This window comes from Anas platyrhynchos, chromosome 12, assembly GCF_047663525.1.
Source record: "Anas platyrhynchos isolate ZD024472 breed Pekin duck chromosome 12, IASCAAS_PekinDuck_T2T, whole genome shotgun sequence".
Lineage (NCBI taxonomy): Eukaryota > Metazoa > Chordata > Aves > Anseriformes > Anatidae > Anas > Anas platyrhynchos.
This window is the reverse complement of record NC_092598.1, coordinates 17,759,225-17,772,528: the sequence shown is the minus strand read 5'-3', so window position 1 is coordinate 17,772,528 and position 13,304 is coordinate 17,759,225. Positions and strand designations below refer to the sequence as shown.

General features: G+C 40.9%; 1 protein-coding gene across 1 annotated transcript in view; it reads left to right on the top strand.

Annotated features, from left to right (window-relative positions):
* Positions 1–13,304, top strand: part of TENT4B (terminal nucleotidyltransferase 4B) — a 41,219-nt gene that overhangs the window by 9,764 nt on the left and 18,151 nt on the right. Inside the window, exon 2 of the mRNA XM_027467206.3 lies at positions 10,197–10,320. Within this exon, the coding sequence (XP_027323007.3) occupies positions 10,197–10,320 (124 nt within the window). The remainder of the gene's footprint in view (positions 1–10,196; positions 10,321–13,304) is intronic.

The window sequence follows — 13,304 nt, the reverse complement described above, 5'->3', positions numbered from 1 at the left end:
GCCAGAAGGCTGCACGCAAATTTGGTACCACACGTGTGTGGTCTGGGGATGTCCCACCCTAGGGCAGGGTCCAGTGTTCAGCTGCCTGATGTTATGCCTCGGCCTGCTGTGACTCTCAAGCTATTACAGTCCCTAATGTACCCCACACAGATTGCTTTGTCCTTGCGTCCAAGCAGAATTCAGTAGTTAGTGTAGCTGCTTTAAGTCCTTTACAAGCCATCCTTCAGCATATAATGGTCTCTCTGAATTTTAAGATTTTAGACCCTCGGTCAGTGAAGGGTATTTTCTAGGCTTGTATTGGTAGCTTTCTGGCAGAAAGCTGAACCTTCTGAGGGAAAGAAGATACAAACCATGAGCTGACCTGCAGGTTTAGTAAGAGACCACCTCTTCTAGATGCTGTAAGGAGGAGTCCAGTAGCTGCAGTGGAGGAGAAAGTGTTTCTCCTGGTTCTGACATCGAAGCTCCTCGGTGTGCATCTGTCATTGAGCTAATGGAGGTGACCTCAGGGAACACGTTTCTGTGATCTGCTTAAGTATTATACTTCTCTGCCTGTTGCTGTTTGGAGCCTTGTAGCCCAGAGCAGTCGAGCAGACCGAAAGTTGCTGATGAGTCTCCAAAATATTTGGCAGGTTGTGTGGAAGCACGGCATGCTGCTGCTCACAGTTCATGCTAGTGCCTCTGCACCTTGTCTTGCCAGTGACAGTATCTGAGCTCCAGAAAACAAACCAGAATACAAACAGGTAGTTTGTATATACCTTTGAGAGAGTATGCTATTGGATAAATGAGTCCCAAAATGAATACTGAGTTTTTAAATCCAAACATAGCTCACTGTGCACCCCTTTACTGTAAAAATAACAAATCATCAGTGTAAAAAGCTGCCTGAGATGTTCCTTGTACTTTGCAATAGTATGCGTAATTCTTCCTTCTCCCTTAAAATGCACTCACTCTAGTGACTTCTGAACATTTGGAAATTGAGAGGGAAAAATACTTCTGTGACTCAAATTTTGCCTTGATATGACAATGCTGCATACTGTTATAGCACTGTGTCACCGATGTTCAGTAAAAGTCATGAGTGGTTTTGAACATGTGCTAGGCAGGTAAGTCAGGATCACTGTCCATTTTACTACACGAATATACATTTAACATACAAATCTAAAACCTTGTGCAAAATAGTAAGTGCTAACTTCAAATCTTTTCACAAAAAAAAAAAAAAATTAAATACTTTTAATGTAGAAGATGCAACCAAACCCTCCATCCCGTTAGCCCCCTCAAAATAGCCACCCAATACTATAAGCAAGCTTTAGGAATGTGCGCTGACTTTCCAGGTGGCATACTTTTCCAGATTTCATCGTTTGAAAATGTTCCTGTGCTGGAGTTGAAAAGGTCTTAAACTGCAAATGTAGCTTGTTTATTGGACTTACAAATAATAGAAAAAAATGTTTAATGTTGTGTGAATGAAATGGAGGTGTTTTGAGTTTTATGCTGTTCTTGGTTCTTCTGTCTACTTAGCAGCGAAGAAGCAGGCTTGTTGCACAAATGGACGTGAGGGGTTTCTGGAATTACCACTGCACTCAGAGGTGCATGCTGCTTAGCTGCAGAGACAAGTGGGTAAGCAGGAGCAGCTATAGGTAGGAACTCAGATGTTAAACAGCTTTCTTACTTGACTTTGGTGTGAATATGGTAAGCCTGGGATTGCATTAGTGTCTCTCTTCAACCTAAGACTGGCATGGGTACATTTGGGGTGGAGCTTTGAAGGTTTAAGTCAACTCTGATGGAAGGAGACTATGGTGAATAATTGCATAACCCTCCTTCTTTTCATTTAACTAATATTTTCAGTTAAATCAGTTATCAAGTTATGAGCAAGAAGAGTATTTGCTAGGCAGAACTGCTGTGTCTGTGAAAGCAGATGACTTGTCTCAACTTCATTCTGTTTGGAGCAGGCCCTGCTTTGGGTCCCCTGCAAGGCTTGTTGGGTTGTTGTGTGTGCTTCTGTGGCACACGTGAGCCCGGCATGCTCACAGCCATTTAGCCGTGCTGGGAAAGGGCTGCACTGCGAGTTTTTAGCTCAGAGCCAAGTCTTCAGATGGAGATTTTTTGTTTGAGCACACATTATCCATCGGAAGTACTCAATAGCCTTCGGGGAGTATGGTCATCTCACCTCTGCCCTGATAGCGTGCGCTGTCGTTTGTTGGCAGATCAGAGGCTGAGTGTTTGTTTAATAATATTTGCTGCACTGACAAAGTAGCAGCGATGTACTAGTGATGTATGAAGAGCTTCCATGGTGGTGTATATTCATGAAGCCAAACAAGGAAGACGACCTGCCATATTCCTCCAGTCTGGTTTAACAGTAAACACCACAGTTACAATTGCAAAACTGATCTCATTTCTTAAAAACAAACAAATTTCCTTACTTTTTGTGTTGATACAAAAGGGTTTTTGCAAGCCTCTGAGGGGATGTACTGACAGTAACTTTTGTTACAGCCTGAGCACTAACTCAGCTGTTACTGTGTTATTCGAAAAGTTCAGCTAAAATAAACTACTACTGATAGTTACTTTTACTTCTTATTAAGCTCTTGTTTAAAAATCTGTTGTTTGGGCTCATTGAATGAGAGTTTTTTAAGCAAGGGAAACTGGCAGGCTGAGGAATTACTAATTCCTCCCTATAGGAAGTAGATACTTCTATAACTTCTCCGTGGTTTTAGCTGTTTGGAATTTTACCTCAATTTGTCATTACAGAATGTAGAAAGTGCATACTAATAGTTGCACTCTAAACCTAAGGTGTTGGTTTTTTTTTTTTTTGTCGTTGTTGTTTTGTTTTAATATGAATCAGTCTTCTAGATTATGAGTTTGCAAAATGCATAGCTGATCTATACATCCAACCATATTCCAACAGACTAAAGCTTTTCTAAAAGTCAGCTGAAGAAAAACCTCGTGGTAGTATTTTACATATGCTCGCTAGAGGAGATGCTGGAATTACTGGTGTGTTTCAAGATAATTAGATATCACCGGGAGTTGAAGCCCTTCTTGTCATTATGAAATAAAACAGATATATCCTATCTCTATCTACTCTTCCCACTTTTTTTTTTTTTTTTTTTTTTCCTGCACAAACCTTTCCCTCCTGCTTCATCTTGTTCTTTTAATCCTTTTCTCTTTCAGCAAAGTTGAGGTAGCAGTTTCTCTCTTCCCCACCCTCCCCCCAACTCCTCTGTTAACAACACACATTAACTTTCCTTCCTTTGGCAACCTATTGCCTGGGAGAATAGAAGCAGAAGACTTGGTACGCATACGGCCTGGGATTAAAAGCCAGTGGATCAGTTGTGGAGTCATATTTGAGACTGCTTATAGGTATGATTCATTCAAGCATTTAATTTCTAATTAAAGTTCTATAGGATCTTTTTCCTCTTAAAAGACAAATTTCTCTAGGAAAAAAAAATCTCTAGTATATCTAGAGTGTGTTTTAGAAGACAAAGCACATGTTCCAATTTATAAACAGACAAAAATGCTCACTTCTACGTTGTCTGAGAAATGCAGTCTTTAATATTAGTTTCTGACCAAAGAATACGCTTGGAGTTTTAATCAGTTTAAAGAAGATAATATTCGTCCAGATTGAAGCAAAGGATCTATAAAATAATGATTAAAAAAATAAATGAAATGATGGAGACAATTTAAATTCAGTAGTTGGAATAGAAAAAACCTGCCCACATTGCTTCTTACTTCTGTGTTTTAATACGGCTGCTTCACTTTGGCCATTTCCTTTCAGCAGTGTTATTTTAGTGCTTTTTATGATGCAGTTAAACCCATAAGTTAATTTAAATCCAGATCATAGATAAAAAGCTACATTGTTTTGGTGTGTCTGGGGGGAATGGTGTTTATTGGGAAGAAGAAGGAAGGGGCTACACTACCTATGTTTTCAAATATTTACACAGGATAGAAATTTTACATCTTGTAATGCAGATTTTTGTGGCATCTTTTGCTCCACCACATTTGAAGAAATGTGTATTACTATCAGTTGACCATACTGAAGAAATGTGTATTATTATCAGCCCCCCATAAATTTTTAAAGTGTACAAACCCCATTCATGAAAACATTGTCAAGTTTAATGTCAGGTTAGTTTAATCTTGAAAGGCATTGGTCCTGAAAACAGGATCTGGGTTCCTGCATCACGCAGGTGTTTGGGAAAATGCTGCCCTCCCTCAGCGCGAAAAGGCAATTCTATTTACAGCACTAAAAATGCTGCTCAGGAATGTCCTGCTTCTCGTGGGTAACTGCTGAAAGCCCCCCAGAGATGGCTCGTCCTGCCTTCTGGGCATAGAGGTGCCAGCTGAAGGTGTTTGTCCTGCTGGCAGCTGCTTGCCCCGTGCTGCCCCGGTGGATGTGGCAGTGGCAGCTGCAGCGCTCAGGGAGCCCCTTCAGAGAGCTGGCAGCTTGGCTGGCTGGAGGGTGCTGGGTTTAACTTCACTATCTTTGCCTGAGGTGGATTAGGGAGGCTCACATAATCCTTTTATAGCAGACCTTGTGAGCACAAAGCCAGGGAGCGGTGACAAACACCTGGGCTGTAACGGAAGAGGGCAGAAATAAATCCCATTTGTCTAGCTTGTTGCAAAGTGAAGTCCTCTGTATCTTAGGGAACTGCTTTGTGCAGCAGATAGCCAGATTTTTAGTGATGCTTACTGAACATATGGTGGCAAAACACCTGTGTTTTTTTTTTCCTGCATGTCTATTTTAATGTGAACTCTGAGAAGGTGGCCTGGTGAAGCTGTATTTCAAACAGGTAAACTTACCTGAAGGAAAATGTGATCAAAAACCCCACCTCCGAAAGCTTTTCTGTTTCTGTTAGGTTACTAATATGGAAATCTTTTGGGCTGTTTCATTTTAAAGCTCCCTGGGGACATATGTGGCCACAGTACTGTTGCTGTGTGACCTGTGGTATATTGATATGGTTCAGTCACCAGGGATATGGAAAGTGATGGTCAAAGTCTCCGAGGCTATTGAAAGTTGTTTGCTTCATTATGTGCAATTTTAGTTTCTTACCAGGGCTGATGTAGCAGTCATCGTGAAGCTTAATTGCCTATTAAATCACCTGCAGATGCAGTTAGGTGTTTCCTCAGTAGCTTAAAACCTAGCACATATTAAAAGAATTTGTCTGCTAGAGAGGCACAGGTGGTAGGGAGAGGACCTCAGCAGATGCTTCGTATTTACAGTTCCCTTCACATCTCTCATGTTTGTTTTTGCTTGAGATTGAAGGTAGGCAAAATAATTTGTGCTCTTTACAGTGTCTACTCTTGTTCTTGCTTTGTTACTGAATGCATGTAGATGGTGATAGTAACCTAGAAATTATTTATTAGGCTTGTGGGAGGTAAGTATTAAAATCGAAAGAGAATTCGGGAGGCTGTTGGATTCCCCATCTCGTAGAGTGCTGGTGTTACTTTTGAACTACTACTGCTAATAATAACGGGGGGAAAGGATTGGACTCCCAGTGTCTTTCCTTTGTCTCAGTTAGAGTTTTGTTCAAAGACCCTTCAGGACCAAATAGCTCACAAATAAGAGATGGATAAGCTTTCAAGTTCATCAAACTTCTAAAGGATCAGAAATCCCTGCCGTAATTCTGTTTTTTTTTTGTTTGTTTGTTTGTTATTTGGACAGTTCCCAAACCAGTGCCATCTTCTTATTATTAAAAGGAAGCTTCAGACCAACATTGTTCTCCTCCTGTGCAACACTGGTTTTCCTAACTGGAGCAGAGGGATGGATGCAGTTAGGGCTCTTAGTATTGATGCTTCCAAGAAGTTAATATGCCTAAGGTTCCTCCTTCCCCGGGGACTGAAATGCTATGTTGCTTCTCTCTGTTGCATTACATTCTTTTGTTGTTGTTTTTCCTTCAGAGAATACTTAAAATGGTAGGGGAGACTAAACAGTCAGATAGGAATTATTCAGCCAAAGAGAATTCAGATACAAAAGACTTATTCAGTGCTACAGGAGTACCTTGTAAATATCCCATCCAAGTGTGGGTATAAAATCAATAAACTCTGAAATCAGAAGTGATTCATCTTAAAACATAGAGTTTGGGGAGACAAAAGTTGTCTGTGTGTTCATTGCTTGCTTCTGCCCTCAGTCCACAGAGGTTCTCAATAATTTAAGTTTTCATCACTCCAAAAATAGGGCTTCTTTCAGAAAGTCCTGTAGAATCAATTGTAGTACATGAGCACCATACACTTTTTTTTTATTATTATTTTTACGTGTAGTTAATATCCAGTGTTTTAAATTCTCTTCAGTGATGTTGCAGATAGCCTTTCCAGTGCAGAGATATTGATGTGCCAAAGGCAGAAGAAGCTCTCAGGGACAGATGAGCAGAATTTTTAACTCAGTCGTTTTGAACAGTTGGAGCAGAAGCTATGGGTAACACCCTTACTAGAGAAATTAGAACATGCATGCCTGCGTAATTTCTCTTGTGAAATGAAAAGTGAAGAAGAGCCAAAGGAGAGTGGAATTATAATGCAATTCTAGAATGACAAAAGCAGGAAACTTTTCAATTAAAACTTATTTCTCTGGTTAGCATAACACTGCATGTTGGCACACGATGGCAACACTTAACTGCTATTCTGTTTATTAATAATAATAACAAAAAAATCAGAATTATCTGTATCTTGCTGGCGGCTCTGCTTAGTGTGACTGCTGCCTGCTTCGCAGCTGCCCAGGGCAGGGTGGGAAGGTCCAGGCTAGGTGTGAACCTGGGGCAGCCACTGGCAGGGCTTGCAAATGGCTTGTGTCTGCCTGGCTCCCTCCAAGCTGTCGAAACCTGAAGCACAGTGGACCAATCATTTAGTCTGCATCAAGATCCCAGTGCACAGAAACAATACTTCTAGCATCTCCAGCAACGTTTTGTGAAGCAGTGGGACTGCCAGTGTCACTCCTGGTTCCAGTTTGGGACTTGTAATAGTGGGTTGTGCTGCTTTGTACCTTGGGCAACTGAAGTATGCAGTCAAACTTACGTGATGAACGTGTATCTTCTCTGTGCAGTGCATTTGAAACAGAAATAACATTTTGTTTGTATGTGACTGTTTTTAATCAATTGGCAAACATGCAGAAGGATCTGTCCTCCAGAATATCATCATCTTGGACACATAAACTAGTTGGAGAATCCCGAGTTGCACTTATAGAGCCCACAAGTTGTGCTGTGAAAGAAAGTGAGGTGTGATCAAACTGAGAAAGAAATCTAACGTCCTGTGTTCCGTATCACTTGCATTGGTACAAAAGCTGCAGCTTTCCACCTAAACAGCGCCAGTCGAACAGCCTTTGTGTTCCTCACGGTGTGATTTGGTGACGTTACAATGGGAAGTTCTTGTGATTACAGCTTTTTGACCAGCATTTATTTTTTAATGTTGCATCATTATCTCTGTCAGGTAAACATAACAAATGCTATGATCCACTGTATTTAGTGGCATCTGTTTTCTGGTACTTCAGTTCTGTTTGTTCTGTAAAACTCAAATGAACTCAGCTTACAAGGTTTTAAATGGGATATGATGCAGCTAGTACTCTGTTTTAAAACATAGAGAAAGCCGACGATGTTTTTTCCAAAAGGTGAAGATTTCCTGCAATACAGGACTAAGATGCCCTTGTTTATTGCTATTTGCTGTAATAAAGAGAGTAAACTAATGTTCCTGTGCATGGCAAGGAACTCTTCGTGCATCCCAAGTAGGTCCTGGGTGTCAGGAGCTTCGATACAACTATAAAACCAAATAAAATATCTCTGTATAGTGTAATTGGGTTTATTACAGTGTAATTTCCTTCTAAAAACAAGCCTCCTTTTAAGGACTTTTATCTTAAATAACTAATGAATGTAGTGGCGTTAAATAATAAAATACTGTTAGGATGCCAAAAATAACTTCTCAGTCTCTTTGATCTTCATTTCAGCTAAAGATATAAAATTCCACTAGAGACTTCAGTAAACAGCCTCCATTAATCCAAACAAATTGTTTTGAAAAACAGTGACTATAATAGATGTTGATTAAGACAGTGAATAACCTTGAGTGTTAATTTTCAATACAAGTTGAGTTAACTCCGCATTAATTGGAGTCACGCTACTAAGTCGTGTCGTACTGCTCGGAAATCTGCGTGTTGCTGCTTCTGTTTGCCGTGGCTTTAATTAATCATTCTCTTACTTCTTGGCCGCAGTTTTTGCTGGCAGGGAAGTGCAGTTCCAGGTGTAGATGTAAGCCCTGACCGCTCCTGCCGGCCGCCTGAGCGCCGCGATCCTGCGCAGCACAGGTGGCCCCGTGCAGGCAGCGTGGGATCCCGGGGGTGCCGAGATACGGGTTATCTGCGGTGTTCTGCGGTGTTCTTCCTCTGGTAGTCTTAAAGCTGGTCTTCTATCAGTGAGAAAGGTCACATTTCATTTTTTTCTGTATCTGCATCGTGTAGTACCAGCCGGTGTGCATGCGATGCAAGTTTCTGTGTGTTTGCGTACTGCTGAATTTCTTGTCTTTGCCATCAAAGTGTCCGTGACTCCTGAAGAGTAAGACTGATCCCAGTTAGAGATGCAGACAGGTATTTTATGTGCTCCCAAGGAATGCACTGACTGATACATTCAGGCTCCCTCAGGGGGGAGCCGTCCCAGCAGGGTTCCTGCCATCCAATACCCTGACAGCGGTGTGTGCGCTTCTTCTTGTTAAAAACACTGCTCTGGGCCAAATCGTGCACGCTGTGGGTGCAGCCAGGCTGCTCCAGCCAGTCCAGGCTCGAAGGCTCCCTTGGCAGGTGCTGGAGGGGAAGCTGCTCCCAGTGCAGGTTTCAAGCAGCTGGATTGCTTCTCCCTCTGGGTCTCCCTGTGGACGAATTCCTTCGGAGGCACTTTTCTCCTTGCATTAGCTGCAGAGAGCCTGTGGTGTTTGCCAGCTCAAGCTAATAGACTGTTAGCACTGTTGCCCTGTGGGTGTTGGGGGGGAATTCCCATAAATGCTCGGCAAAGGTGATGCAGGTATTGTATTCCTCAGTCTCTTGGGGAAAGACACTGGTGTTGTGGTGGCACATGGCGCTGAGGGGCGCGAGGCAGATGGATGGGTTGGGTTCTGTCCTTACTCAGGCTCTGTTAAAACATCTGAAAGTTGTATTTAATCTGTTTTTCTGACACCCGTGTACAACTTGCAGTGATTAACGTGTGGTTTATGTGGATGTGTACGCAGTGGGGCAGCGCTGGACTCCCTGTCTGATCTAAGGACGCGCTCTTAATGAACTGCTCCCTTGATGGTCCCTCAGAGCTTTAAGGAGAGAAGTGTTTGCACTTGGTACCGAGAAACAATCCATTTAAAAAACAAAAAACACTACCTGTAACTATAATGATCATTGCAGGAAGCAAATGAAATTAATTTAGCTACTCAATGCCAGAGTTCCTCTGCGTTTTACTGGAATTAAGAGGTTGTTTGTGTCTGTTTTTTTAATACATTGTTAGTCAAGATGATGATGTGTTTATGATATTACGGAAGCCTAGAAATTCGTGGCACTGTATGAAGACATTGCTATTTCAGCTCTGATCACACGCAATCTGAATGTAACTTACCACACATGCGTCTCCCAGGCAGGCTGGGAGCTCCCATCTGCCAGAGGCAGTGCTTAGCTGCCTCTCCGGCACTTACTCCTCTGAGCCACCACTGCTGCTTGTCTGCTTGTTCCGAGGAGAGAATGCATGCTTAGCTGGTGTCTTGTCTAAACAGTAGACGAGGCAGGTTTCCTAGCTCTAGTACTGGCACAGTTACTGCAAACTTTTTTTTGCAAGCTCGGTGCTGGATGCAGGCTGATGCCTGAAACGACCCTACTGGTGCCAAGGGGCAGGCTGCAAAGCGTTGGCTGAAAACCTCCTGGTTAAGCTGTTGAGCAGTGTGTACTTTGAGCTCGCAGCTGCTTTCTTAGCTGAAGACTGAAGCGTTCCTGCATAACGCTGACTTTAAAATACATGGCGCGACTTCTAACGTGAATCGAAGGTACTTGGTTTAGATTTGCTTCTGTACTTTCAGCAAATGCAGTACAATACTGATGCATGATGCAAGTTTGTATGGGGAGAGTAAACCTTACTAAGCAGCGTGTTTTTAATTGCATTGTACTCATAAACTGAGCTTAAAAGTTATGTTTGATTAGAGTAGTTGCAATTTCATTCTTCTGTGTTTTTTTTCCTGACTTTCTGATCTTTTTTTTTTTTTTCTTTCAGTCTCCATGAAGAAATCATTGACTTTTATAAGTATATGTCTCCCAGACATGAAGAGGAAAGAATGCGGATGGAAGTGGTGAACAGGATAGAAAACGTTATAAAGGAGCTCTGGCCTAATGCAGATGTGAGTAGGATGCTATTCTATTTATTAAAATATAATAGCAACGTTATGTGCCTATTTAGTTTGTAAAGTACTGAATAATGAAAACACTGTTTATTCTTCTGAAAAAAAAAAAAGGCTTTCTAGTCAAATGAGAGAGAGGTGATGTTTATTTGTAGAATAATGTAGGTCATCGTTTTATATCACACCTAAGAACAGAAAGAACAAAGATGAGCTAAACCTGCTGTATCAAAGAAAGGGCATAAAGTATGGCAATGTTCAGTTTCATTAATATTCATTAAGGTTAATGGAAACATATCAGGCATGCATGCATATAAAAAGTGATGTTAAAAAAAAAAAGCTTCTGAAACTCATAGCTTGACTGAAAAAGTCTGTATTGCAGGACTTCTAGTCCAAAGACCTGCAGTCTTGAATAGGTCTGTGAGCTGGAATGCCAGCAATGCCGTGCTATCTAGACTGCTGTTTTTAATAGGCAGGGAAACTAAATTGAAATATCTTACAAATGTAAAGAAACTAGGTTTCTGTGTGGGAAGAAACACGCTTATGGATCTCTTTGCTGTATATTGAGCTTTAAATCTCTAATGCCTCTTTCCATTGAAGGTAGATTTTTGCCAGGACTTTGTACAGTCAAAACAAGATTTTCTCATCTGCACAGCTATGCTTCTGTGTGTGTGTCGGTGGGGGGGGGTTGTTTGTTAGTTCTGTTTGTTTTCAATAAAGAATGGATTAAAGGGAAGCTAGAGAAGTTTCTTTTACCTCTTAAGATATTTTTTTGCAGACAACATTGGATTTTTAGCATAACTGACTCTAGTTTAATTGCATCCCTCTACTAACATGGTGTTCGTTTCCAGAATGCAGATCTGTAGCCTCAGTCATTTATCTAAAGATAAATATAGATAACAGTAGCTGAAAATAAGGGCTTGTTAACTAGAATAGCAAACCAAATTCAGACAGCAGAAATCTTTATTATAAGGAATGCTCTTTGATCCTGCCACAGTAAAAGGTAATGTTACGACATGAGTGACTTTAACCCACTGTTCATTCCAGATCTTTTTAACCTGTTTTTTGGAAAATGTTTTTAGAATTTGGCAGAATGACTGATGAAATTCTGTTTGAGCTGTATATGTATGTGTGTTGTTTTTTTTTGTGTGTGTGTGTGTGTAAAATACACTCTCGTGGTTCATGTTACGGACGTGTTAGTGATGTGTAACATGGAAGGAGCATGTTGCTCCATCACAGCTTTCGTTACAGAATTACAGAGGATTGGTATAGTCAGTATTACATATTTGGTAATTTTCTCTTTGAGGAAAAGCAGAGATTTTTCCAAGGGAACTGTGTCAGCCACCAGCATATCTCACAGGTATTGTATAGCTCTCCTGTAACCAAGAGACCCAGTGCTGTAGGCGCTGCTGAAGAGCAGGAGTAGCAGGGTGCGAGTGTGACAAGAAGTAGTGTAGGAAACTGTGCTGGCATTGAACAGTTCTAACCATGATAGACCTTGCCAAAGTCTTGTAGTAGTGGATTTCACCCCCCAAAATTTGCTTCAGCCTAGGTGCTACTATTTCCAGACAAGTTTGTATGCTGCAGGCTTCCTAGCATAATGGGGCGAGTGCATTTATTAGCATGGGATCTTCCCTTGTTACTGCTGACATTTTGAGTAGTACACAAGGGCTTACTGCTTCCCAAGGTACTCTAAGCATTTGTAGGACAGACTTGACCTGTAAAAGCTAGCTAGGTATTCTATATTTAAAAACAAAACCCCCCAAAAAGTATGACTTGAGAAAACAGTTATCTAACCTACTGATACTGTTTTTCAAAGCCCATAATCTTTTTAGGAATGGGAAGCATGCCAGCTTATAGCCTGGCAGTTACTGTAATGTCATTTTTCTAATTCTTTACAGACCTGCTTGGGAACTAACTGCTGAGCTAACTGTCTTCAACTTTGATGGTCTTTTGGATTTTTTTTAGCCATTTGAGTTAATCACTAACCTTTCAAAAATCTGTATTGGTTTAGCTACTTGGAAGATTTAAGTTTTGAGTACATGCTTTGAGAAGGTGTACTGGTGTCTGGTCCAATGTCCTCAGCTTCAGCTGTAGTGTAAGGTGATAAGTTAATGTTTAAGCTGTTCATTTTGACTGATAGATGCAGCAAATCCAGCTAAAATAAACTTTTAAGTTAAACATACACGTTTAGTTTGTAGTTTTTCGCTAAACCGCTTTAGTAAGACACTCTGTAAAATTCAGATACCAAGAAAAGTAAAATTGGGCTTCATGAATCTAACTGTAAAAAGAGAGTGTAGAATGTGTGCATGCACATTTTTATATTTTTCTCCTGTTCCACTTAGGGAAAGGCTAAAAAAACAGATGGGGGGGGATAAAACTAGGTGTCCTAAGCTGTTACTTTATTTATAGAAATTAGCAATTGTGTCATTTGCTCTCTTACTCAAGGGAATGTGCTTAGAAGGAAACATTCCTAGTAAGTGAGAACTGTTCTTGGCATCAGCAATGCTCTGACCATAAGAAAGGCTTTAATTACACTGAAACTGAGCAACCCAAAACATTAAATTAAGGCATTTTAAGACAAAGTTTTTTTGACCAGTTGAATGTGAAAAACTGAGTATTGAATCAATACTGACTTAGACAATGGGGTTTAGGATACATTTGTCATAATGTCTTCAACTTTGTGTCTGAGTAGTCTGTGGCCTTGGAGATGTCATGCTGCATATCTCATGCACTTCAGTTGTGAAAATGCTCTGATCGGCAATAGAACTAGGAAGATGAACCCTATTTATTTTCATGGCCTTCAGAAAATTCAGTGTTTGAACTTAACAGCATAGCAGAAAGAGGAGTTTTAATTGGCTATGGACAGATTGATAGATTGTTTGTTTTAATTGGGGGGGGGAGGGGATTTTGGTACCAAGGACTTCACAAGATTTTGTGGGTTTCCAAGTTCTGTTCTGCATAGTGAGGATATTTTTGGACACAGC